Source organism: Netta rufina, assembly GCF_964035555.1.
Source record: "Netta rufina genome assembly, chromosome: 3".
NCBI lineage: Eukaryota > Metazoa > Chordata > Aves > Anseriformes > Anatidae > Netta > Netta rufina.
In genome coordinates this window covers 54,561,101-54,588,447 of record NC_140125.1, presented here as the reverse complement: position 1 = coordinate 54,588,447, position 27,347 = coordinate 54,561,101, and the positions used below count along the sequence as shown (strand labels likewise).

Sequence of the window (27,347 nt, the reverse complement as noted above, 5' to 3'; positions counted from 1 at the left end):
AGTTTGATAACTTCACTTACAAGAACATACCATATATTATATACTAGTTTAGAAGGTGGTTTTCATTTATTTATTTATTTATTTATTTTTAATGTCTAGTCCCAGTACATTTTTCTGTAATTTCATCCTGTTATTTTCATGTCTTTCAACACAAGTAAAGTTAAATGATCTGTTGCAACACTTCATGTAATTTGGTACAGCTCAAGTTGGAGGGCGTATAGTCTCTTGCTTATATTGTTATTCTTAAGTTACTGTCATAATTTGCTCAAGCTTTGTCACATTAAAATATAAAATATAAGCTACAGAAAAACATTTATGTAGAAAAATTAATTCTGTTTACAGTTTATACATTAATTCTTTACAGACTACATGAAAAGGGTATGTGGAAATGCACGTATCTCTCAGGAGATGTGTGGCAATTTTTAAAGTTGCATATTGATACTGTGCGGCAGTTTAGGACAGGAAGGAAGTGGCAGCTACTGCTTGCTACAACACCTGCAGAAAGAAGGGTATGCTCTGTTGCTCAAAGCAGTCTTGATTTCCACAGAATCACAGCAAATAGACTTGGAAGAGATTAAGATACTGAAAGAGATATCCTGTTCTGCACTCCAACAGTATATCAAAAACCAAAAATGCTTTCCAGGAAGAGGACTGACTAGTCTTTACTTTAATACCTTCCATTATGCAGATTTCACTTCCTCCTTATGTTATGTAGTGCAAAGCTTTATTTCCTTCTAACATTTTTTCTGTTCTGATACAGCAATCTCACCTGCTGCAGGGCAGGCACATTACTTCTTGTCTTCTGCAACTGTGGACACTAAGAGGTTATTCCTTTCCTTTAATAGTGCTCCTTTACTGTTTTGAATGCTTTTATACATACTTTCACTTTCTGTTCCTTTCTATTCTCTAGGTTAAACAGATTATTATTATTTTTTTTTTTTTTTTGATGGGGGGAGGGCAGTGAGGGACGGATGTGGAGAGGAGTGGAGGGTGTCTTTCTCAATCTTCCTTCAATCACTCTCACAGTTCTCCTCTGGATTCTCTCCAGTTAGTTTAGGTCTTTCTTGGAGTCTGGTGACCAGAATAGAATCAAGCTCAGAGTGATACAATGAGGCAAAGAGGTAAAGTCAAAACATTATCTTACTTTCTGAGGAAGGGTGCCCAGAACTCTTCAGTGCCAACAGCCTTGCATCTCAGCTAAAAGCAACAGCACTCAGAGATTGATTCTGTGTCATCCGTTAGACAGAACCAGGACACTTACATGTACATATCAGCATTTGCTATATTGTCTGTATTTCTTTGCAATTTATAATACTTTATCAGAGTACTCAAGAGAAGGATTTCTTGGAGGATGGTTAGTGTCCTTCAGCACACACCTGGGCAGTTCATCTGGCTGCCATTTGTCCTTAGTTGAGGCCTTGTTACCTAAGGTCTCTTGGAAGCATGCTGCATGCTAAATAATCTCCTTTGGAAATGGTATGTTACTATACATCTTGTTATTTTCATTATTTCTCTATGATGGAAGTAGTATTTGTTTCTTACCTTAATTAATGTATACATCTAGTAAAGGATCCTTATTTAGTATAGCCATTTAATATTAACCATGTTTAACATCATAGTGGAATCAAGTATAAGCTTAGATATCGTCTAATGGATATCGTCCATTTTCAATGAATCTGAATATCTGAATATGCTTCTAGATTGTCCTTTCCAAAAATTCCCAGTCATGGTTACAGAGTATACATGGCAAATTAGGTGACCCCCTTTTCAGAAATGCTATCTATTAGAAAATACAATCTCCACTCTTTCCAGATAGGCTACCCACAAACATCATAGTGGCAAGAGTTTAGTTTTTTTGTTTGTTTGTTTGTTTGTTTGTTTGTTTGTTTTTAACAATTAAAAGAAAAATAAGATAGTGATACATTGTCCCTAGGACAGTGAAAATAATTTTCTTCTAGGAATAAATAAATAAATAAATAGGATAAGTGCAGTAAAGCTTACAATGACTACCACATTTGTTTGGAATAAATTTTTGTACAAGGTGGCTTCCAGCTCTGTTCACATCTGGAGTTGATAATTTTTGTTAGAACAAACAAGAAGAATTGGGATGATATTATATGCTTGATTAATATGCAAAGATAAAGAGATTTGAGTAAGCCAGATCTTCTTTTCAGCATGTTAAATTCAGGGTGACTATACAGAAATCAGTAAGGTTTTTTGGGGTTTCCTGATACATGTATAACGGATAGACAAAATATATCTTGGTCATTTTAACTGAATATTTAAAGTATATAGTGCAGCATACAGTGCTGCAGTTTTCCAAAAGAAGAAAGCTTACTCTAGCAAGTACTTTCATTGTTAAATTGCTTAAAATTAGAGTATTATTATTATACAAAGTCTAAGCTTTAGTTGTGAAAAAGATGTTTTCTCTCATGTCAGTATTCTTAACCTAAGAAGCAAAAATAAAATGACATTTTCTGAAAGAGACAGCAAAAATTTATTCAGCTACTAGGTGTGTGTGGAAAGGGGAAACTTGGAAGCATGTCAGCATCTACTTCCTTTGTCATCTCTGCTGCTGCAACTGGCATGCAGTAAGACAAAGAAGGAGGAAAATCAATAGAGATAAAAAGCATCAGATGCAAAAGTCTTTGTAGTTCTACACAAAACAAGCAAGGAAGAGAAAACAAAATAAATAAATAAATAAATAAATAAATAAATAAGAAGAAGAAGAAAAGGAAAATTTCAGGGCCAGTATGCCTGGCTACACTCATTGTGAGGAAGAGATAATGTTTTTGGATGGATGGAGGTGACCTACATACATACACTTCTGTTTCACAATAATCCTTGCTTAGCTCCTGCTATGTCTTCTACACAGCAACCTGACTCCAAGAGTGTGATTTGAACTGCGTATTGTGTTGGGATAGGTGCCACAAATATAAATGTTCATATTGCAAGGGTAGCACCAATTTTAACATGACTAGCACTAAAGGAAGGGATGATGCTGAGTAATCTCTGCTGCTTAACTCAGATTTCTTCCATCCCCTCAGTAAACACACTGCATGCTAATGTTGCAGGCTCACTGCAGCACTGCCAGAAAAGGTGAAAACTAAAAGGTATATTGGCACCTTTTCTTCCAACTTTTCCATTTTAGGTCTAGATGAATACTTTGCTCTCCTAATGATTCCAAGCAGAGATGATAAGCCTAAAGAGAAAAAAAAATATCCCCCCACCTACTGCACGATGTTAACCTTAACTGTACCAACAAAAACGAAGGAGGGAAAAAGCATAACGAAGCGTTAAGGCTTGTGCAACGTCCTTTGAACAAACAGAAACCCATTTCACCCTGGTGGCATAAACACTGTTGCCCAGCCAGCGAGGTTTCAGCTCAAGAGCGGCAGACCGTCCTGCTGGTTCCTCCGAGTATTTCTGTCCTGCCGGTGTTATGTAAGCGCCAGTGTCCCACTTTGCTTGCACAGCTCCCCGGCTTACTCGCGATGCTCCGGAGCCCACACCCGAGGTGATGCTCTCCAGTACGCCAGGTAACGCAACAACAACCACAGTAGTAACGCAAACGGCGACAGCAACTGGCAGCCACAGCTCGCCGCAGTCATCCTCGGCGCTGTTTCTGCTGGCGGCTAGCGCGCAATTCGCGGGGGTTTGGGCTCGGGGAGGCGGCTGGTGCCCCAACCCCGATGGTGCCCCAACCCCGATGGTGCCCCAACCTCGATGGTGCCCCAACCCCGATGGTGCCGGTGCAGGGCCCGGAGCAGCCCCCCGGAGCCGTGCTGCTGCGGCGGGGCGGGGCCCCCGGGATGCGTGCAAGGACAGCGGGTCCCGGGCACGGGCGAGGGGGGAGAGAGAGGAGGAGGAGGAGGCGGCCCGGGAAACGCCGCAAGGGCACGGCACCCCCACGGCCGCCCGTCCTCCCTCCCACATCCCAGCAGCCGCCCCCGGTTGGTGGCCGCGGGGCTGCGCCGTGCCGGTAACCAGGGAGCCGCACGGAGGCGGCGCGGAGCAGCAGCGCGGCGGGCGGAGGTAGGGCGCCGAGCGGGGACGGGGCGCGGGGGAGCGGGGGAGCGGGGTCCGGAAGGGGGGACCCCCATGGGGCAACGCCTGCCCCCCGCCCCCCCCAGCACCTCTCTCCAGCCTCAAAGTGCTTTGGGGTCGATCCGGAGCTCGCTGCCGGCTTTAAGCGGGCTTCCCCTTCTTGCTCAGAGGGTTTGGGATTGTGTCCTTTCGGAAGACGGGGGTAGAAAATCTCAGAGGAGGGGAGAGGTTTTCCTCTCTAAGTGCACATGGGTGTGTTACGGAGGTACACGGGTATTATGCTTGGTCACACGGTGCAGGCTGAAATACAGTTAATCAAGGGAGACGTGACTCTCCGCATATGCTCCCAAGAAGCCACTTTTAGGCTGGGTTGAGTGCAATGATGGTGCAAAAAGGACGAGTGCATTACAACTGAGATGCATAGAGTCCGTATACTCCCTGGTATGTGTGGAAACTCCCCAGAGGTAAGACCTGCTGTAATATCTAACAGATACGGCTGTTCCTAGGATTTTGATAACCATATCTTCAACCATGTTCCTACTGGGGAAAAGTGCTTGTAAGGATTACAACTCTGCTATTATAAACCAGATTTCACAAATTTACGAGAAATTAGCTACTTAAGTTATCTACCTGATGCTGAGGGAAACTCCAGTGCTCATCACTATGAGGGATTTATTTTGTGTGGTTTTAGGAAAATAGTACGTGCTATTTCTGGCTGCTTGCCAACACTTTTCAAATGCTGAGCCTGTTGAAAGACTCTTAACAGGCACACGTTTTCCTGCTGTAGTACTAGCAATGGACTGCCTGCTTTCTCTGGTCTCTGATAACTATTGTCGCAATTTTTGTGTGCACTCACATGGAGCCCAAGTTTTAAATGCTGGTGGGCAAACCAAATTATTGACAGTTGCCAGATAATATCAGAGTGCCATGTTGTTGTAACTGGTAATCAGAAAGGCTTTTTTTTTTTTTTTTTTTTTTCTTATCATACTGACCTTCATTTGGTGAATTACATGACAAAAATGGTTTAGGAGGTACAGTGTTAAAATCTGTAGAGCGACTCACTTTTTTACATTTTTTTTTTCTGGTTGGAGTCCATACCTAATCTATATGGAATGCATGAAAAGCTCTAAAGCACAGAAGTTTCCCCTGAGAAGAGGAGCTATCCAGAAGGAGCCTGGTGCTGCATCTTGCAGTGGACAAAGTGTAATCTGTGCAAACTCTGTAGATGTGAAAGAAGTAATAATCTCTCCACTTTCCTCATTTTCTTTTACTTCCTGGTCCAAGGTGTTGTGTTTTCCTTTGGTTTGTTTGTTTGCTTAGTTTTTGCTTGTTTTTGTTTTTATTGTTACCTCTAGAGTGGCAATTCTGTGCTGCTGAGTATGGATAGGTATTAATCACTGATGAAACCTAATAAATTTGTGAGTTTTTTTTTTTTCTCTTCTACTTGATGTTACATAATTCTGATAAATGCCAGTAGTGACTTGGACTACTTCACTTAATAGACACAAGAATCTCACCATAACAGTATACCTGCATGTTTTGCTACTTCCCATTTGTTAAAATATGAGAATCATCCAATGATTTTGGATTTTTTTAAATAAATAAATAAATATTTACTTTGGGACCCTGGGAGCACCTTCCTATGAACTTCAGTGGAGTCACGCTGAGTTACATAGCCTGCTAGCGTGTACATTGTTCAAGGACAGGAACCCTTTGGTTTTGGGTGAGAGAGAACAGAGGCACTCAGGGAAGTAAGAGCAGCACCCTGATAGCATTTGAATGCATTTGGGGAGCATATGGGTCTCTGTGGGTGATCACTGAGAGTCTGCAGGGTGGATCCTGTGGATCAGGCCCCAACACACACAAGTATACGTCCACCATTCAGACAGGCACCATGCTAATCTGTCTTGGTTACACTTTGTTAAAGGAAGTCAGCTGTGTCTCAAGTAGTGACTGTAGTTATTGGGAAAGTACATACATCAAACACAGACAATTCTTTCCGTACTTCCTTGTTACCATGGCTAGTGGTGGAGACTGTGTGTCCTTAGAGGTCATAAAAATAACAGCAGCAGTGTACCTCTGAAACAACTGAACTTTTACTTTCTTTTCACTCAAAGGCACAGATTTAATGAGGAAAGCAGTTTTTTTTTTCATTTTTCCACTTTTCCATTCACATGGCAGCCATGCTGCCCCTTGCTCACATATTCTACTCCAGATGAGCTTTCTTGTTTGGGAGATGTGCAGAAAAATACAAGGGATTATTACTTGCTTATCTTAAATTCAGTTTGACCCACCCTTTCCTGAGATGCTTCAGTGTCTTCTATGTTGGTGTTTTCTTTTTGTTTTTGTTTTGTTTTCCTCCTATAATTGTATCTCTGCAGGAACCTTATGCTATAGGTGCTGTTATGCCACAGAAATCCTAAATGCCATATCAGTATTAAAAGAGAAAAATTAGAACCGCTCTCCTGCGACTAAATGGTTTACAGATTATATCCTAACTTCACTCTGTCTTATTTGCTTGCATATTGTGACCTCTGATCTTAATCTTAGTCTTTGTCTGTGCAGATAGTAAGCTCTTTGAGACAAGGATTATATCCTGTGTTTGTAGAAAGTAATGAGTTACTGATCCCAGACTGCTGCTATTACCAACATCTATATAAACTATAATACATTCCTGTAGAATTTCAGTAGCAGGATTACCAAACTGCAATATACAATGTATTTAACTTCTCATATTAGAAAGACAGGGAATGACCTTTCTTTGAATATGTCTCTATATATTCTGCTAATTTTTCTGGGAAAAAAAAATAAAATTCTGTCTTCTATTTTCTTCTGGAACACTTTGTGTTTTTGGTTCAAACTGAATAACTGCAAGACAAGAGTCACAATTTCATAACACCACTGGAATTTTGCAGCTTCCTTCCCTTCCCCCTCCTCCCCCTCAAAAACAAAACAAAACAAAACAAAAAAAACACCCATAATCACAAGTAAAAATAATAATAATTAAAAAAAAAAAAACTATTAATGTACATAGGTGTGTGAATGACTGTAGTACTACAAATAGTTTTTGATACCAGAGTATAGTTGTAGGTGAAGCACAGAAAAATTGTGAGACACATATGCCACAGTTTTAAATGTCAGATTTGCAAATTACCTTGACTCTTCCAAATTATTAGCTGGTGTTTCAGGCTTTCTGTAAAAAGAACTTCTGTTCAGTGCCAAACATTACTGAAGCACAATTAGAGGAACTGAAATAATTTGGAGCTTCAAGAGGTATCCAAACTTCCCCCCCCGCCCCATGAAAAGCAAGTTTAAATACATCTTGCAAACCTCTAGGTAACTACTGCATATCAAATCAATTTGGAGTTGAATGGTCAGTGAGAACATCCTATTATTTCAGTGTGTTCTTAGTGAAAGGTTGTAATCTATCTCTTCTTCCACATTTTTTCTCTTTGAAAGCAATTCATGCAGTAAAGAAAGGAAGCACAGAGTGACAGTGTTGGGATTTGGGGACCATACTATCAAAAACACTTTTCAGAGCCAAAATTACATTTTTCCATGATCTTATGTAGTGCATCGTTATGTCCCATTTGACTTGGGAAAGTTCCAATGTACACTGACTTGTGGTGCTACATTGTGCTTAAGCAAACAAGTGTACGATTGCAGTTCAACCATCTGTAACAAATACCAAAGTGATTCTTCTGTTGGACTGAATTTTGGAAAAAGAGTAAGGAAATACTACTTTGAAGGTAGCATAAGAATCATTTTGGATCACTCTCATCTCCTTCTTTCTGGTAATTCCTAAGTGGGCATTACCTGCAGCTTGATTTATTCAAATATGTTTACAAATGGGTTCTCAATTCATCAGCTACAAGCTTTCAGTATTCTGGGATGAGTTTTATCAAGTTCTTCCATTTTTAATTTTGATTTTATTTCAAATGGTGCTCTTTCCACTTCTGTTGCACTTCTGTCCCTGTATTTATCAGAGTTTTATCATCATCTTCACTGGAAATAGCAATACAATATTCACTGATGTAAATTAAGCTCAACTTTACCTTTTGTTCTACTTTATTTCTACTTGTCTGGCTATGAACCATTTGCTCAATGTCTACTTCTCCAGTCTAACTCATCTGGACTTTCAGCAAGTCTCTCTTCATCCCCATAGATAACATACGTTGTGTCAGAGATCTTCACTTCTCATCCTTTTCTGCACTCTTAATGTAAATATGATAAATATAGCTGGTTCTGAGATTATTTGATGTAGAAAACTGCAGGTATGATCTCTAAAAAATTCTGCCTTTATGCAAATCATTTCTTCTTGGTTAGCATGAGGGTCACTGCTCCCTCACACAATCGCATCACTTTCAGTAGCATTTATCTCCCTGTCAGAATTCTGAAGACATCTACTGTTTCAGGAACTGAACCTGTGGATCAAAGTAGACCTTTAGCACCACAGCAGTAAACAGTGTTTGGTAAGGCACTGGAACAGGTTGTCCAGAGAAGCTGTGGATGCCCCATCCCTGGAAGTGTTTAAGGCCTGGCTGGCTGGGGCCCTGGGCAATCTGAGGTAATGGAAGGTGTCCCTGCCAATGGAGGTTTGGGAACTAAGTGACCTTTAGGTCCCTTCCAACCTAAGCCTCTTTATGATTCTACGATCCTTTCCTGGAAATGATTTTTGATTGAATCAGTTCTATACCAGTTTCTTTCTTCAGGGAAGTCTGCTGCTTCTTTAATATGTAGTGCTGCTTTGGCAATTGGTCTTATCTCTTTCCTGAGACTTTGTTTGGTTGTTGTGTTATAGTTACTCCAGTTCCACTGTATTTCTTGTGAGTATTTGTCAATCACTTCTAGTTGCAGTATTTCTTTGAGTTTATTACTCTTTTTTTTTTCCCCCCCTCAGTTCTCTTTTTGATATACCCCAGATATTTTAGACAAGTTAGAAACAGTCTGACACCTTGCAATCACCAATAACTGTACTGTGTTTACCCTTTTTTACCCAGACTTTCTTTACCCATTGCTACTATAACTGGAGATTATAGAATTCTAAAATTCTGCTTTCAGGTACAACCCGCTATCTGAGACATGCATTTGCATGTCATATTCTATGAGGAATAAGTACACTTCCAGTGAATGCCTCTTTGTAGCTGTGCATCCCCAACCCTCTTTCACAGTCCAAGTCTCTCTGTAACTAGCTCTTTGTTCACCTTTTGCTCTCCTTTTCTAAGAACTGAGAGAGTCACTGTGGAGACTGTCCATACCTTCAGCAGGAATCTTCCTCAGGTTGCTATATGCAGCATCATTCTGGTGTAGTGGAAATCTGTAATTTCTGATGGCATGAAGAATTCAAAGAATTTTTTATACTTATTTTCATCAGGTTTATCTTCAGCATCTTGTAAGCTTATAAGCTCCATATCTTATAAGCTGTCTGCTTTTCTCTTTGGTTTTCTGGAACCACTTCGCTGATTGGCTTGTCTGTCAACACTAACATGTCTTATACACTTTAATAACTTAAAGATCAAATATGACCTGCTCTTGCCAATGGTGCTGTAGGTTCACCAATAAAAGGAACATACGTTCAATTTTATTTTTTTTCTAATTAGAAGAGACATCTTACTTTTCTGAAAGTTGACGAGAGAAATAATATGCTGTTTTAAAATCTCTGTATTTTATTACTATAGCAGATTGATAGGCCTTGTGCTTTTAATATGAGAAAAGAAGTAGATACTTCTCTTTTCTCATTTAAAATCACACTACCAGAATATTTATACAAGAAAGTTGTGTCAGTGTAACTTTATCCATCAAATGCAGATAGATGGCAAACGTAATAAAAATTATTTCATATACATGCAAAACTGCTCCTTTTCACTCTTGTGCATTCATTCTCTCTATGTTCAGACCAAACAATTAATTATTTAAAATAATGAATAACCACTTTTTCTGTGTTAAAGCAGGGAATAGCTCACATAGTCATATAGTCAGGTCTATTTCTGGCTGAGATTTATGACATTTAGGCTGTATATTTGTCTTAAAGCTTGTATATTTTAAGAACATATATTTGGAGATATATCTTTATGTCTGGTACTAAAATAAAAAATGTCATTCCTCTTATTACAAATGATTTTCTGTAACAGATATGAGTATATTTAACATAATGAAGTTTTTTTTTTTTTAATATTTACAAATCTGAAAAATATGATTCTTCTGTTGGGATAGTTTGCTGCAGGCATTAAACATTTGTTGATGTCAGGGAAAAAAAAATCCTTTGTATTGACTGTGCATGTAGATTTTCTTGTTGTATGGCGTTTTAGATGTTGGCTGAAGACAGGTAAGAAGGATGCATGAAACTTCTTTTAATCCATTTCCCTGATGTCTTTGTTGTACTCTGAACTGTGGTTTTCTGACTGTGGAGGTGACTGCAGTTGCATCTGTGAATCTTTCTTCCTTGTCTGTAATAACTCAATTCCTTCTTTAAATGAGATAATTTGCATTACTTGCAAAAGGAGAAAGGAGTTTTTGAGTGAGCAACTGCAGATTCTTATTATGTAACATGTAATTTAATATCAGCTAGATAAATTATTAATTGCTAGTCTACCATTTATTACTATGCAGTGACTCAGCCTGCTGTATGAGTAGATTGAACATATATCTTGATTGCAATTTCCCAGACACTTTTAGCTTGGAGTTGGAGTCAGCATCATCCACAGCTCCTCTAAATCAGCTCGTTTACAACTGATTTCCACTGATTTAAAGCCATCTAGGGTCTGCTGAACTGAGTAGTTCTAATTTTGTTTCCAAAATAAATGGTTAACATCTCATAAAACCAGCAGCAAGAGGGGAAACAGGGAGTTCCTTAGGTCAGGCAGGGTTGGAAGGATCAGAAAAGGAAATGTTAAAATGTTATTTCCTCTGACAGCCCTCACATGTTGACAATTTCTTTGGGACTGTTTTGTGTGCCTGAAGCAGGGCAGCCTAAAGGCTCCTCTATTGTATACTGGGAGACCATGTGCTCTGATGGACCTTGGGGCCAAGGGGAGGGGATGGTGCACAATTCCCATAACCCTATTCATACCTGTGATGCTGATCACCTTATTTTTATCTCGAATTTGGGGTGAGCCCAGGGTATGTAGTATGAATGCAGTTATTGTTGGTGTCTATGTGGTCAGTTATTTCTTAACGGAGAACCAGATGCATATATACACAACATGTACTGGCTTCTCGAAAGATAAGATGCTAAATGACCCAAGATATAACATCATCATATGCTGTAAAAGGGAATGCAAATATAACTGTATTTAATAGTAAGGTATGTGAATCTCAGTGTTTCAGATTAATGCATGCAGTTCAGTGGTGTTATGGATTGTCATGATCAATGATTTATTATTATGTGTTCCCTTCTAGCATGATAAAATACAATGACATTTAGACACTTATGGATTTTACAAGCGAATTTAGTTTTCCTCCTTTATGCATAATATTATTTACATTATAAAGTATTACAGTATTACTTTAAATATATATAACTATCATTGTTTCTAAAATGACATCCACAAGCACATTTCGGAAAGCATTGATGTCTGGTGCATTGCCAATTTTTTTTAATGATTTGTTTTTGCCATTTCCGCGGATGATGGCCAGGCAAGCTTTCAACATTAATTGCCTCTCTGGCTGGAGGGTACAGCATGCACAAGACACATCAATCCTTATGTGTTAAAATAGTTTTTGAGGCTCAGAATTCTTAGTTTTGCAGAGCTTGTAGACATTTCTTCTAGATCTTGGTACTTTCTTTTTCAGGTGCTGGGGTTGCTTGTGAGAACAGCGCTTCTGCTGGACCCTGTGAGCGCCCACATGGGCCGTGGGTGGTTGTGACTCAGCCAGACAGGTTATGCTGAGGCTGAATGCTGGAAGTAAGAAGTCAGAGGCTGGCACCTCACCAAAGCAGGTGGCTTGGAGAGTGTCTTCTGAGTCTTCTGTCAGTGGAAAGGGACTTGCTGCAAAGAGATCATGGCCTCATCCAGACTTGTGGCAAGGTCTAGGGATATAGCCAATGTCATGCAACGACTTCAAGGTAAGAGATGGACTCTGGTTGGTGCTCTCTGTTATCCATTCATAAATGGAGGTTCCTACTTCTTACTATTTTACAGAGTTAGGATGGTATTTCTGAATTCTCATAGCTATTCTAAACTAATACTGTGCATATTTTCTAGTAGATATCTGAAGGGTTCTGATTATATGGGTATTTTAGTATAGGATTAGTTGCAATGTTTAAAAAGTGAATGACATTATGAACCTGGGTGCAAGGGATTGAACAGTGAACTGAAGATAAGACTTTGGTGCTGTTTCTCCCACCTGACCAATTGTACATTGGTTTTCTTATAGAGAAGATAATAGAATCTATATCTGTCTTCTTCTTAGCTGTGAAGTCTACAGGTAGATCTGCTTTACTGGTAGACTAGTATTTATTAGTTTGGTAATACTTCTTGTCTCCGAACAAGGACAGGACCTCATTGCATTGTTAAGCATTGAAAAATTCATAACTCCGTGAGCTAATTATTTGTATTGAAGTTGGTAGCCTTATACACATTGTATCATAGGAATACTTTGTAGTATTTCACTATCCTTTTTTATGTTCTTATAGTAAAGTATGATTAAATGAACTTATTGTCTTGTTTGTTTATTTATTTATTTATTTGTTTTAGAATTAACACCTAAATACTGCAGATAAATGTTGCATTCAAAACATGTTTTTGAGAGTGATGTTACTGACTAGAAACAACTATTTTCTGTGCTGCTCTAGGCTTCATTCCTCTTAACTTTCAAACTTAAGCATAAATCACTGAAGTAGTGCTTTCTTTATACACCAGCTTCTACTTCAACAACCACTTGTACGCACAGAATCCTTGCAACCCTCTTCTGCATCCTCTAAATATGTAAACTTTATCTTCCCATGACTTTGCCTTCCATTTATCTTTTTTTTAGTTATGATGGGATGTCTGAATTCAGCTTCCCAATCACCAGATACAACTAGCGTGCGTGATTTCTATGTAGTCTCAGTAGAGAAACATGAATAAATAAAGATGCAAATTCTGTTCTGTTTAGGCCTAGTAGAGCACTTTTCCAACTCCAAAATACTTCTGCCTTATGTTCTACAGACTTCTGTGTGGTTACTTTTTTCTCCTTACTATTTTATTTGTCTGCTGTTTCTTAGGCTGCTATCTTGGACAATTGTTGTTCAAAGTGCCCACAAATGTAGAAGAAAGAAATATTCCCTGACCAGAGAATTTTTGGTTTAAACATTAGGATTAGACCCTCAAGGCAGACACAAATGAGTGTGCAAGGCAAAAATGAAGCCACCCTGGCCACAAAATAGGCAGTGGTCCTAATATACACACACACGCATATGCATATATAAATCACTCTCTCTCTTATATCAATCTATAATATGCTTAAAAGAAGTCAGGATTTAATAAGCATCCTGGGGTGGGGGAATACAAAATAAGAAATGAAATAAGCATGGAACAGTGAACCCTTCTGAGGAAAATAAAGAAGTGCAAGTGGTAAAGGACAGAGGTGCTTAAAGCTTATGAAGACACATTGCAAAGGAAATGATCAGAGAGTTGAGTAGCATTCAGGGAAGGTTATCTGGGCTGGTACTCTGAAGCAATGAGCCAGGAGGATGCTGAGGAATTTATAGAACATGTGGAGTGTTAATTGTCAGGCTGCTGAGTACTACCTTTCTAAATATCTATAAAGTTGCTACTGACAAAATGGCTGTTCTGTTTATTTGCATATTGGTTTTTATCTTATTTTTTTATTTTTTAATATTTTGTTCTGTTGAAATCAAATATAGGATTCAGAATACTATATTTGTTTTATTTATTTTTAGACATCAAAAGTAATTAAGTGATCTCTTAAGTGAGGATCATTTAAAATAAAATGTATGAAACAAAAAATATATTTGGTATTGTACATTAGTTTAAAGTTATAGATGTAACCGGATTCTTTGCTCCTCAGATGAAATCAGTTCAGCTTGTTATTGCTGGGATCTGGGTTTTGCTGCAGAAGCTATACTTCAATAAACGTTTCACCTTTGCCAAGAATGGAGAGCTTGGAACCGAAGTCTTTTTTTAGTCTGTAGTTCTGCATTATGGATGAGCAGACATGGATCTGCACTGTGACTATCTTTGTCCTTGTGAATTAAGGTTACTCTGCTGGGTCCTGTACTTGGGGCACAACAACGCCATGCAATTTTATAGGCTGGGAGAAGAGTGGCTGCCAGTAGACTTGGGGTTATTGGTTGATAGTTGGATGAATATAAGCCACCAGCGTGCCCAGGTGGCCAAGAAGGCCAACAGCATCCTGGCTTGTATCAGAAACAGTGTGGCCAATAGGAATAGGGAAGTGATTATCCCTATGTAGGGAGAATCTCTATTGTATGTAATTGTATGTATGTAATCCCTATGTATGTATAGCCTCTGATGAGGCTATACCTTGAGTAATATATTCAGCTCTGAATCCTCCAGAAAAGACCAGAAAAATACCTCTCATCCCTGGGATTATCAACACTGGTTTTGAAATCTCTCCTAAACATCCTGTAAGTGAATAGATTTCTGTCAACTTTACAAATACTGTGAGAGATAAATAAATACAAAATAAACTACTGGCTTTTACCAGTGATTATGGCACTTGCAGGAGAAAACATAAGTGTTAGAGTTTTTTGTTTTGTTTATTTTTTAAAAAAGATTGTGTATTGCTGCCTCAGAAGCCCACTTGGAACAAGCAGTCATAAGGATGTGGTGTGTGTTAGGCTGCGAGTGTGTAGCCAGAGAAGGGCGACAAAGCTGGTGAGGGGCCTGGAGAACAAGTCCTACGAGGAGTGGCTGAGGGAGCTGGGCTTGTTCAGCCTGGAGAAAAGGAGGCTCAGGGGTGACCTTATTGCTCTCTACAGATACCTTAAAGGAAGCTGTAGATAGGTGGGGGTTGGCCTGTTCTCCCACGTGCCTGGTGACAGGACGAGGGGGAATGGGCTAAAGTTGCGCCAGGGGAGTTTTAGGTTAGATGTTAGGAAGAACTTCTTTACCGAAAGGGTTGTTAGACATTGGAACAGGCTGCCCAGGGAAGTGGTGGAGTCACCATCCCTGGAAGTCTTTAAAAGACATTTAGATGTAGAGCTTAGGGATATGGTTTAGTGGGGACTGTTAGCATTAGGTCAGAGGTTGGACTCGATGATCTTGAGGTCTCTTCCAACCTAGAAATTCTGTGATTCTGTGATAGCTGGGAATGTACAGATAAATCCACAGAAGCCATAGTTGTCCTCCATTTCTACTCTTTTGCTAGATACATACACTTAGGGGTGTGTGGCATCTTTCTACCAATCTCTACATACTGCTTAGCCTATCTTCAGTGCTAGCTCCAACCCTGCAAAAGTGGTTACAGAGAGAGACAACAGAGCATAGAGGAGATACCTGATTTTTTGGTTGCAGAATTTACACATGAGGAAGCCCAGCCTTGAGGTACTACAGAAAATACTTGACATCCTTTAGTATGATTGTCTTTGAATAATTTATTCCTTACTAGCATAGTTCATAGCTTTCTACTCTGTTTCCTAGTTTACTTTTTCACATTACAAAAGCACTCACAAAGTTTGAGCAGAACTGGTGCTAACCATCAGTTGGAGTTGCATTCCTGGAATTCTTTAGGGTTATTCAGGGAAGTAAATGCCAGTTGGCACAAAGATACTGCTCCTTTGCCTATGGGGAGTGCAAGTTTCTCTAGCATTATTACTGGTTGTACTCTAAAGGTTCTTAAAACACTTCTAATATGTGCAAAAATCAAAGCAGGCAATGCTGGTAAACAAGCCAGTAAAAACTTGTCTTTTTGATCTTTAGTGACATCCTTATATTAACACTGATCACAGAATACTGTGTACTGTGTTGTTTTGTCCCCCTTATTTTTTTTTTTCCCCCCTCACCAAACTCTCCTTAAATTTTGTCTCTTCTTTTCCTTCCTTTCACATCCTAGTACTTTTTTCTTTTCCACGATGTCCTAGGAGTAGCCATTAATCAAGCACCAGTTATATTTTCTTTTTTGCTGTTAGGTACTTTGTTAATATGTACCTTCATTGGACTTTCCCTGTGGTTGTTTTCTAAGTCAACAGTGCCAAGAGCCACAGTTTAACATTAAGCTAAGATGATTTAACAGCTACCTGCTACTGAAAGCTACCTTGCTTCGCTGCATGCGTGTTCCCAACTTTCTTTTACACCAATGCTACAGATCTTCTATTAGATCTGAACCAGATGAAACTTGTATTGTGGAGGTCAGGAGAGCTCCAGCCAAAAAAGCAAGTGTCAGGGTTTCCCTTTTTAATGCTATTTCCTGTTTTATCACTTCTGAAATCAAACTGCAACATCACATCTGTAAATGTGAGCTTGAAAGTCTATGCTTGGTCAAGAGTGGAATGCTGCACACCTTGCGCAATGTTGAGTTTTAGTCCTGCATCACAAACACTGACATGATTAAAGCTTTTGTCCAGTTTGTTGACATTCTGTCTCCACGTAGTGTCCTGCTGTTGCTGTTCCTTTGCAGTCCTTCATTCTCTGAAATGATCTTGCATGAAGATTTCTGCAGCTTTCTTGAGGGAAAGTACTTTTTTTTTTTGACTCTATTCACTCAGTAGGCCAAGTAAATCCAAAGGGAAATCTGTATCATACTTCTCATGTCTGATTTGAGAGGATTCCAAGCAGAATTTCAAACTTTTTTTTTTCTTCAGGGTAAGAAAACTTAAGTTTACATTCTTTCATAACAAAACAGATTTATGTGTGATGGTTAAAAGATATGGAAAAAAAACACAACATCATAGCTGTGAAGAAAACTACTAAAGAGTAAACAAAGAAAGAGAAAAAAGAACAAGATTTTTCATTTACTAAAATGAAAGTATTTAAAAGGGTTATGCAGTCAGGGATATCCAGGTTAAATATTAGTTAACATTGAATAGGGAAACTTGCTAAGGCTAGCTGTGAAATCACTGTTGCTATAAGTATTTATTCCTCAGGTCTCTTCTGACCCAAGTGTCTGATAATTTGATGTATTGCTGGTAGAGAGAATTTCTGGACCTACCTGTCCAGAAACATATGGCCAAGGTTAACAAAACAAGTAGCCAATAGCGTAAATGACATAAATTCAAGTCCAGTTCAAATTCTAGGTATCATGTTGCATTAGAATGTTTTGTCATAGACAGCAATGAGTATCACAGTGTAAAGAAACATGATTTATTTATTTACTTGACTGTACTTGTCTTTCATTTTCTGTTCTCCTCCAAAAGAACACAGTCCTAGGGCAGTCTGTGTGATGCAGTATTTGTTTTAGTCCAGCATGGTCCTATTTTGGAACTTCCAGATTTTTTCCTTTAGTAACAAATTCCAGGTTAAGTATTTAAATACCTTTTCTTTTTAAACTATTCTTAACATCTTACAATATTCTAGTGTTTTTCTCCCAGTGTTATACAGTATAAATCACCATTTCAAATCTTTTTTTTCATTGCATCCTTGCTTGCACTTTTAAGAACTGCACTGTTCTTAAAGGTTGGTAAACTAATCAGTGTTCCTTTTTCCCATTGGTTGATGATCAACCAGGATAACAAGCTCTAAAGATCAAACAGGTGTTATAAGTAACAAAAATACATTTGCATTTGAGTTGGTTTAAATTTATTTATTTATTTTCAATTTTCATCTGGGATAAAGTATATATTTAGGGCAGAAAACAGTTGACATTTTAGTGCTCATACTGAGATTGGTTACACTCGGTTCTAAAGGAATAGAGTTCAAAAATCATAATTCTCTTATGTGGTAAAATTCAAATATTGAGGGTATGATTCACTACACAAAATGTGGGAGGGCAAAATGGGAGAGGAAATTCCTTTTTGACTTGTTCTGTATACTATGGTTAAAAGCAGTGCTTCTCAAAAACAGATCTTAAAGTGCATATCCAAAATATATCAGACACATTCTGTTTTATACAAATCTGTCGTTACCAGCTCTGCTTCACTCAGTCTAGATTGACAAATTCAGATGTAGGCATCAGGTGTTTACAGGTGTTTAAGTTGGATGTGATTAAAAACTCTGTGATGTGTAAAATAAATAAATAACTGAAAATAGTTTTTCTTGTATTTTCTTTAAAAGATTTTATCTTAAAATAACATCTGCCAGATCTGTTACTGGTGTGAAAACTGTGATGTTTCAGGAGACCTAAATATGAACAATTGCACGTCAGTTTGAAGGTTTACTGAAGATAAAGATTTTGAGAAGGAAAATATTACTGTCATGAATATTCTTGAGACCATCCCCTCTATTTTGACCAATCTCTAGACAGTAGAGATTGTGTGGGGTATTTTAGTAGTGTCATTGGGTTGGGGACATCAGAAAGCAATACTTTCAGAATTATTAAAGAATTCCAATGTCAGGTTTTTCTATACAGGTTATGACATTTATCATCCATCTTACTTAACATCTGATTCCTTTTCTGTCTGTAGTAGAATATACTACAGACTTGAAAAATTAAGCTTCATCTGCTCACAGCTGTGCTGTAGTATCTTCCTACAATACAACTTGTAGATCTTGATGTATTAATTTTAGATATAGCAAATTGTGATCACCACAAATAATCTTCCCTCTTGGAATGACATCTTTTTTATTTTTTTTTTATTATTACTATTATTATTTTTATTACTAGAGGAACTTGAAACTACATGTCTCTTGTCCTCTATTACTAAGTAATAAGCATTAAAATAGTTTTGTAGAAGTAGTATTGCTGGTCATGCTTCTATGCGTGGGTAAAAGTCTTCTTCAGAGTAAAGGGAAAAATATTTAAATGAGGAAGCTATATTTGTTTCCTGTTTTAGCCTTTTGTGGAAATCAGAAGCTTTACCACCTTTAATTATCAGGCTAATGATAATACTTCAGAGAATCTACTTGAAAGAGGATAAAACACAGATATGAAAATAACACCTAGTAATTATTAACAATTTATTTCATAGACTATTTCTAGAATGCATTTTTTATTTTGTACTTTAGACTTCATTTGCTTAAAAATATCCTAGTTTGTCACAAAGCTCCATGTGAGTCATATCACAGAATTCTAATTTTAGACTCTCACTGAGTTTTAGATGACAATTGTATGTATCCAAGTGAATCGTCTATTACTGTATGCAAGAAAACAGGCTACTTGTTCTCCCTTTTATCTAAGATGAGAAGGAGCCTTATGAGGAAAAAGTCAACAACCTATTAAGAACACAGTAGTCCATTTAACGAAGAGAAAAAGCAATACAACTGCAAGAAAATCCCAACAAACTAGCCCTTTGGAATTTATTATTCAAACTAAAATGAGATGTTTGAAATGTATTACATGTATGACATTTTACAGGAATTTCTAATTGATTACTTAATTCCAGAGCTAGCATTTATGTTCAGATTTTAGTTGCTTTCTTTTTGGGGTCTAGGTTATATTTTTTCTTTTGTTTTGGGGCCTCTTCACATATAATTTGTTTTTCAGAATGTGTTTGAAGGATCTAGGGCTAAATATAAAATCTAACCTCTATCCTGTCCATTGGAACTGATCCTGTTTCATTTGAGGTTCTCAGTGACTATTTAATTCCATAGCAGAACTGTATGAGACCTAGCAGCAAAGCATGATATATTTCAGGTCAAGTCCACGTAACCTCCAGGTGAATGTGGAAGAAGGAATAATGATGAGTTGCTATATACTGTGAGGGTGGCTCTTTCCAGCCACAGCTTGGTGTGCCTGGAAGCCAAGACCCCACATCTCACCCTGATCCCTAGTAAAGCTCTCCCTCTTCTCTCTGTTGCTTATACTCCCACTGCCAAGGAGTGACAGTTATTAACACATAGCATTGTGAAATGCTGTTGGGAGTTTCAGTATAAACATTAATACAACACACAGACATTAGTTTATTAAGAGACATAATTTGTGAAAATTATTTTACTAGAACTTCAGCAGATTTCGTGTAATTACATTCAGTATTTGTTACATACTCGTCAGTACTTTTAAGAGGATTATGCCTTCATTGATGCACATTGGTTTAAGTGTCTATGGAGAATCTGTGTAATCTATTTATAACTCTGTAAGGCTTGTGACACAAACCTGAAAAATCTGTGAAGCTCCAAGCTAAAGATTGTCATTGTATTCACCTGGATATGACATGTGCCTGGAACGTTTAACAATATCTTGTATCTACATAGCTGTTGATGCAAAAAGAAAGTTACGCTTTAGTTTACCTAGATCAAAGAGTTTCTTTTTAGCTGTGACAGTACAATTCCAAGGGAAAATCCGTTATCTCCTTCCAGCAATAGCAAAGGGCTGTACAAATGTGGTGTACAGCACCTATGCTTTGTGCAGGTTACTCATACAGGTCAGCTAATGTAGTTTGTCATGACAGCATAGTGTCATGACTCCACCAACCTGCTTGGAGGTTGTCATTTACATACCCAGAGCAGTACAGCTTCTTCACCTACACTAGCATCAAGGACCGTATGTCAGTGTGGGAATCTTGGCTTGAGGCACTGTTGCAAGAAAGCAGCTTGCGAAAAAGCAAGGCTCCAGACCTCGTGAATGCAGCAGCTGTTCTACAAAGGCTTTATCTTAAGCTCATTAAAACAAAGGAAAGATCTTCTTTCCATAAGGTGAAGGGAATGAACTGTTACAGCAATAGTAGTTGAAGAGTATTAATGCTAGTCTTCCGGTCCAGGGAGGATGGGGAGAGGTGGGGGTGGGGGGGAGGAAATACCTTACACGTCAGATCAGATACTCAAGAAGAAGTGGCGCCAAGCCAATATATCAAGGCAAGGCAAAATGTTTACTTGTTTATATTGTCTAATGGTTAAAAACAAAACAAAACACTTACTTAGGAATGGAGCCTATAGTATTCAGACTTGGCTATTCATAAGAAATTATAGTTCTTCATGTAAAACCAGTGTTTGGACTGTGCTTTCATTCTCCCAAGTAAATGAAAATAAACAATTATGAGCATTAATCCAATTGCTTTACCAGCTCAGTCTTTCTCTGTTATTAGCTTCATTGGCTACATACTTGAGTGCTGTTTTGCAGTTTGAATGTTCTATTCACACATGGGTGAAGCTGATGTGCCTTGTCACAAGTGAGAAGAACAAGAAATACCTTTTAATGGAAGTTACAAAGCCTGTATTCTCTTCTAAATTCAGGCATGAATACTTCCCTTAGATTTGATGCTGAAAATTTTGTGCTTCCAGCTGTGCTGCACTTTTGAGCTTGGTTGACATTTTCCCCAGTAGAGTGCATCATCAAAGAAACACAGGCCATAGCTGGGAGGTTATGTTTAGGGAAACCAAAACTTGGGCTTGTGAACAGACAGATACATAGGTGAGACCATTCTGTGATCAATTACAAATCAGTGAAGAAGTAAACATTATTAAGCCACTGTGTTAGTGGAGGTCATATGGGCATGAAGCTTTGTTAGCAGATGTGAGTTGCAGTAATAAAACATGGGTGATCATACCCTGATTTGAGACTGATTAGCCAGGACAAAAGGCTAATTAACCTGAATTTTTTATTTCTTTGCATTACTGAAATTGTGCAACGCAGCAAGAATTAAATATGAAAAAGAATTTGCTTGCCCTGAGGTACTGGCATAGAAAGGCATAGATGTGGATTTTGTATATCTAAAGATGCCTCTTTTCAATTTGAAAAAATTAAGTAGTATATAACCTGATCCATAAACATAAAAATGCAATGGATTAAAGCAAACAAATAAACAAACAACAACAAAAAAAAGCACTTCAACAGCACTAGCAGTTAGAAATTAGGAGAAAGACTGCAATTATGTGTGAGATGTGCAGTACCCTCAATGTAGTTAATATTACAAAAACAAGATACTTTCTTGTCAGCAGTTGTGAGTTGAAGTCAGTGGGCTATCCTGGGACTGCCCTTTTAGTTCTTTAGTGCCATGTTTCATATCTATTATATAAAAATGAAACCATGTGACAATCTCATTTATATTTCTAAAATACGTATCCATCCTGCCACCTTTGTCGCCTCCCCCCCGCCCCCCCCCCCCCAAAAAAAAAAAATAAAAAAAATTGTATTACTGTTTTTTCATCCAAATCAACTTCCCCCCCTTGGAATACAAAGCTCTGAATCTTACTATGAAGTGCCTGTTTCTGGTTTTCTGCTTCCTAAAGAGTCAAAAGTTCATTTTGATTATTTTTGTCTGGCTGACTGACTGTATTAAGAGCAGGAAATCTACTGCTACTTATTGCCATGTATCGTAGAATGAAGACTCTAGTCTTGTATAATCTTCTTTCTTGGTCTTGCTTTCCAGAATCTCCTTTTGTTAGGACACTTCGGTGAGCTTGAACACAGCCAAGTTGCATAATTCTTCTTTCATAATCCTGATCCTGCCTTTTCATTTGTGTTGTTACTAAGAAAACTGTAGGTGTGAACAGCTGCCAGAAATAACTTGAATAAATGAAAAGAATCATGAACACTTCATTGTTGTGTTTACATATAGTTTCTAAGAGATGAATAGTCCACGCTTACTGGATCTGTGTTTTTGTATTTGATATTTTAGACACATTCAAATACTTTGTTCCCTGGGGAAATTTGTCTGCACAAAAACTCGTACCTCATATTCACATCTACCACAAAGAAATTGTCAAACTTGCATAGGAAATTACAAACATTATGAATGAGATTTTATAATAGTATGCCATTTTGCTTATTGTTCTGTAGTAGTTAAGGTATTACTCTAATTTTTTGTTGACCTTTGAAAGCAATATGCAAATATGGAACAAAGTAACACATTTTGACCTCTGAAGGTGGTAAAGATAGCTAATACCACTTTCCAGATAGGAACTGAAATAGAGGAAGGTCTGACTGTCACCTACCAAGAAAGTGTGGGATGCAATATGGCATTTACTGCAATCAGGAAGAAAAGGTCAAATCCTAAAACTCTGCTGTGCCGGTTAAAGTAACAGCTTGGATCAGGTGCACATGTAACTACCAACATTAATAGGTGTTTTTGATAATTATTGATAGCTGTTTGTTTGTTTGTTTGTTTGTTTGTTTCTGAAGGCCCATATTAGTCTAAAAGTCAACTGTGTCATCAGGAATAAGAAGTAGCTTGAAATTTGAAGTTTCAACAGTATATTTTCTTTGAACTCGCTGCATTATTATATGTTAGTAATCCAATATTTTGGAAACTTTATAAGCTGCAGTTTGTTTGTTTGTTTTTTAACTCACTATTGGCACACTTAAAGCAGTAAACCACATAGTCACAAATGCCTAGCTATTTGAAACAACAGGAATGACAGTATAATGGTTATTCTCTCACTGAAATGCAAGCTGCTAGTAGAATTGTACTTCGAATGAATCCAAATTTGGAACCTACGTCAATTCTCTTTCAGACTTCAGTGACATAGTTAATTAACATAACATAATTGTCTGTGGTTTAAGGAGCTCAGGTTATTTGCACAAGCTTATGACAAAATTTAAAAGCATCAAGCTGAATTACAGTAATATCGCAGGTAATGTAAGAGAGAGAGAAACAGGTTTACATGAAAATGTGTATTGAACTTCCTTTGAAGGAAAGGAAAAGATTGAGTCAATTGATCAAAATTCTGGACAGCTAACTACCTCTTCTCACCAAATAGGAAGTTTATAGTACAGAAATCAGAACCGAATGGTAGACTAAATGGCCTAGAATAAAACAAACAAACAAAAATAATTAATGTTTTCTTTTCATCTTCCAGGAAAGTAAACTTATAAGTTACGTAAAAGCTATGAATGATATTTTCAAGGCAACAGAACAAACTAACATATTGGAAGACACATAAAAGTGAAAGAAAAAAATGAAACAAAAGTGAAAGAAACTCAAATAGCCTTCTGACGTAGAAATTCTAAAGGAAAAATGTGTGGAGAGGAGATTACATATTGAGAACAGCAGTAACATTGTCTTGGGGGAAAAAAAAGAAAATGGAGAGAACCTTGTTTACATCTTGAAACATAAAAGTTACAGTGGCAAGTGTTTTAACTGTGTTATCAATTGTGAACTGTTTCAGTTTCAATCAAGATCTAATATTAAAGATCTAAGACTAAGTTTGCCCTAAAGTTTGGTTTATTTTGGCAGTATATTATGGAGACACTGAACTAAATCAGCTAGTAAAAGATGTATCTGTATTCCTTGGAGGACCTACCATGTTGAGAAACCAAATCTAGATTTAAGATCTTGGTCTCAGTATTGTGTTTCAAAACCCATACACTCAGAAAGGAGGTATCTTTAATCTGAATTAGTTATTTTAGTTTGAGTATAATCAAGGTGTATCATAACCTGATTGCTTCCTGGCAGGGTTTGACCATTTGCTAATTACCGGTTGATGGCTGGCTGCTGGGTTGCACTTCCTTAATCTAGTAGAATTCTCTTGCAGTTGCTCTGGCGATTAGTTCTGAATTACACAGCAAGAGCTGTTCATTATTAGATTAATGTTATTAGAGGCTCATTATATAGAGGTACCTCAATTTCTTCTTTCTTTCTGATAAAGGGGCCTTGTTTTCTCTGTCATTACTTTAGTATCCAAATAATTTGAAGTCCTGAGTCCATGTAGTTAGACTAACTTCATACTAGTCAATTGTTGCCTTCTGTTTTTTTTATGGCCTCTAATACAAACAAACAAACAAAGCTATTGTTTAGATTCCTTTAAACTTTCAAAACTTTTACTTTCATTGCATCTTTTACTAAGAAATGACTTAATTATTTTAACATTATCTAGACTTCAACATTTTTTTACTTTTTTTTTTTTTTTTTTTTTCCACAGAAGCAGAAAGAATTATAAGCTTGTTTAAAGTTGATACTTGTACATAGTTAAGTCTGTGCAATGGCTGTTGTCTCAAGTTTATTGTTTAGCATTGTCGTCTAGATTTGTATATCATAAATACATAGAATACATATGGCATAAAAACATTTAACCTTAGACATTGAGCTTTAAAGACACATGACTCAATAGCATTTCACTGAAAGTCGTATGTTCCATTTACACGACATCTTTCATTCTGTCTCAAACCAGGGCTATAGGATGCTGATCCTCTGTTCTCCAGACATCTTTTTTCCCCTCAATGACTGGACAGAATTTGTGGCTGATTGCCAGAAATGCAGGACATAAGCTGCTTTGGCAGATTTACCCTTCTAAAGCTGTGCTTTATTTGGAGGAAAAATGTTTCCTTTCCAACACCCTCAAAAAGCAAAACAGAAAAAATAAAAACCCTTCAGAATGATACTAACTAAGGTAAACCTAGTGTCAGAGACTGAGGTAAACTTACCTAGTGCTAAAGATTAAAAATTGCTATGGAAAATGAATCCCAAGCTGATGATTTTCAGTTCACTTGTCTATAACCCCACTAACCCAACTTACGCTTCTTTGCTGTTCATCAAAATCAGATTAAGTTGTTGGCCAGTGCTATAAAGTATAATCTAATAATCTAATTTCTCTAGTTCCTCTTTTTCCTTCCAACTTAGTGTCTAAATTAAGAGAATGTTTAAATCTAAACTTTTTCTTACAACTGAGACTCAAATAAAGATTGAAAATATTGCCAATATACTAGTAAAAGCTTCTTATTGATATATAGAAACATGCAGATTTTGCAGTTGATGTGTCTTCCTTGAGGAAGAACCTGAGCAGTTTGGTGGTGAAGGCTGAGAGAGATTTTTTTAGAGAAGGTAGCACAAGGTATACCAGATGACTGCTGTGTAACCTGAAAGAATTCATAGTTGTGTAGCTAAGAGAGTCTGTGATAACCTTGCCCTGATCACCTGCATAATTTTAGAATTAAAATCTGAATGATGGTGTGTCTTTATGAGCTCATAAAATTGTGAAGTGGGGTGAGTACAAAAGGGTGCACACAGTCTCTTCTCCATTTGGTGAGGAATATCAGGGTGACTGTCTTTAGATTGAATTGAATGTGTTTATTCATAGATGGAAAATGCTGGATGCCTATGATGAGATACTTTAAACGCTCTCTGAGCACTAAGCAATACCTTTCACTGTTTCTTTCTTATGCTGATAGGCTGTTCTAGGTTGGGCAAATAATGCTGCCTCAGGTCATTTGGTCAAAAAGTATGCAAGACTGTTCTGGGAAAATGAAAATGGGAACACATGAGAACTTAGCAGGAAGTTGTCCAAATGAACAAGTTCCTCTTAACTCTGATAAGCTGCTTGCATCCTGCAAGTCAAGATGACCCAAGATAGTAAATTTACAAAAATGGCAGCAATTGTTGTTTTCATACTCAGCACCTCTCACCATGGGCTTTGTGAAGCCAAGATATGATGAAACCATACTGGGGTTGAAAAATGGTTGAAAGTACAACTCCATCCTGTGGAGGTCAGTGCTTTAAGGACTGCATGCCTTCATGCTTGTTGGCAGGAGTTTGTATGGATGTGAATCGGGAAGAGATTTCTTTGGTTGTTTATGCTTTGCTAATCGTGTTTTGGGTTAGGTTGAATTAATAAATTTTGGACGTGATGTTCAGCATGATATGCACTATTTTTTCTGCTAATTTTTGTTAATGAGAATAATGTGATCCAGCACACTTTTTTTCAGCAAGCTTTGGGCTCCTGGTGGCCATTTTTAGGACTTAAATCTAGAAATAAAATCTTAAGCAGTGTAAAAGTGGAGATTCAATCTAACAAATTCCCATGTGTACATACACATAAATATAAAATAAGGCAACAGACAGATGTTTCAGGTCTTGTTGATCAAATTATTATCTAAACTAAAAATGTTTAATATATCCTAAACATAAAATAAAAGTACTTGGTCAAGTACATATTTGTATTTAATTGGCAAAGCCTGAACAGAGCAAATATGGAAGTCCTATAATACCACCTTCAAAAGTACTAAAAACAACTGAAATATCCTTTTATTCTCTGTTATGAACTAGAGCCCTTGCTGAAAAGAAACATTAACTTCATGCCATTTAATTGCAATTGTGTGACCCTCATTACCATTTTTATCTAAGTTCCTCCCAGTTTTTAAAGTACTGACCTTTACAACATCCCTGCTTGGAAGCAAGGATGCTTGGAAACTTTTCCTACGTTTGTGGAGTAAAGACCTGCATAAGAATAGGTCAAATGCCACAGGTACAGGCAGAAGATACTTGTAGTGGCAGGAGAAATCAGAGGTTCTAGCAGAAGACTCAGAAACTCTCCAGCTGCCCATACCATAGCAACAGGAAAGGCTGAGGATAGTGCCCAACCTGAAGACTT

The 27,347-nt window shown here is 37.6% G+C and overlaps 1 protein-coding gene across 1 annotated transcript in view; it reads left to right on the top strand.

Annotated features, from left to right (window-relative positions):
• Nucleotides 1-11,972: 11,972 nt before the first annotated feature.
• The window catches only part of SYNE1 (spectrin repeat containing nuclear envelope protein 1), a 295,282-nt gene continuing 279,907 nt past the window's right edge, over nt 11,973-27,347 (top strand). Inside the window, 1 exon segment of the mRNA XM_084285341.1 lies at nt 11,973-12,112. Within this exon segment, the coding sequence (XP_084141467.1) occupies nt 12,049-12,112 (64 nt within the window). The 5' untranslated portion in view covers nt 11,973-12,048.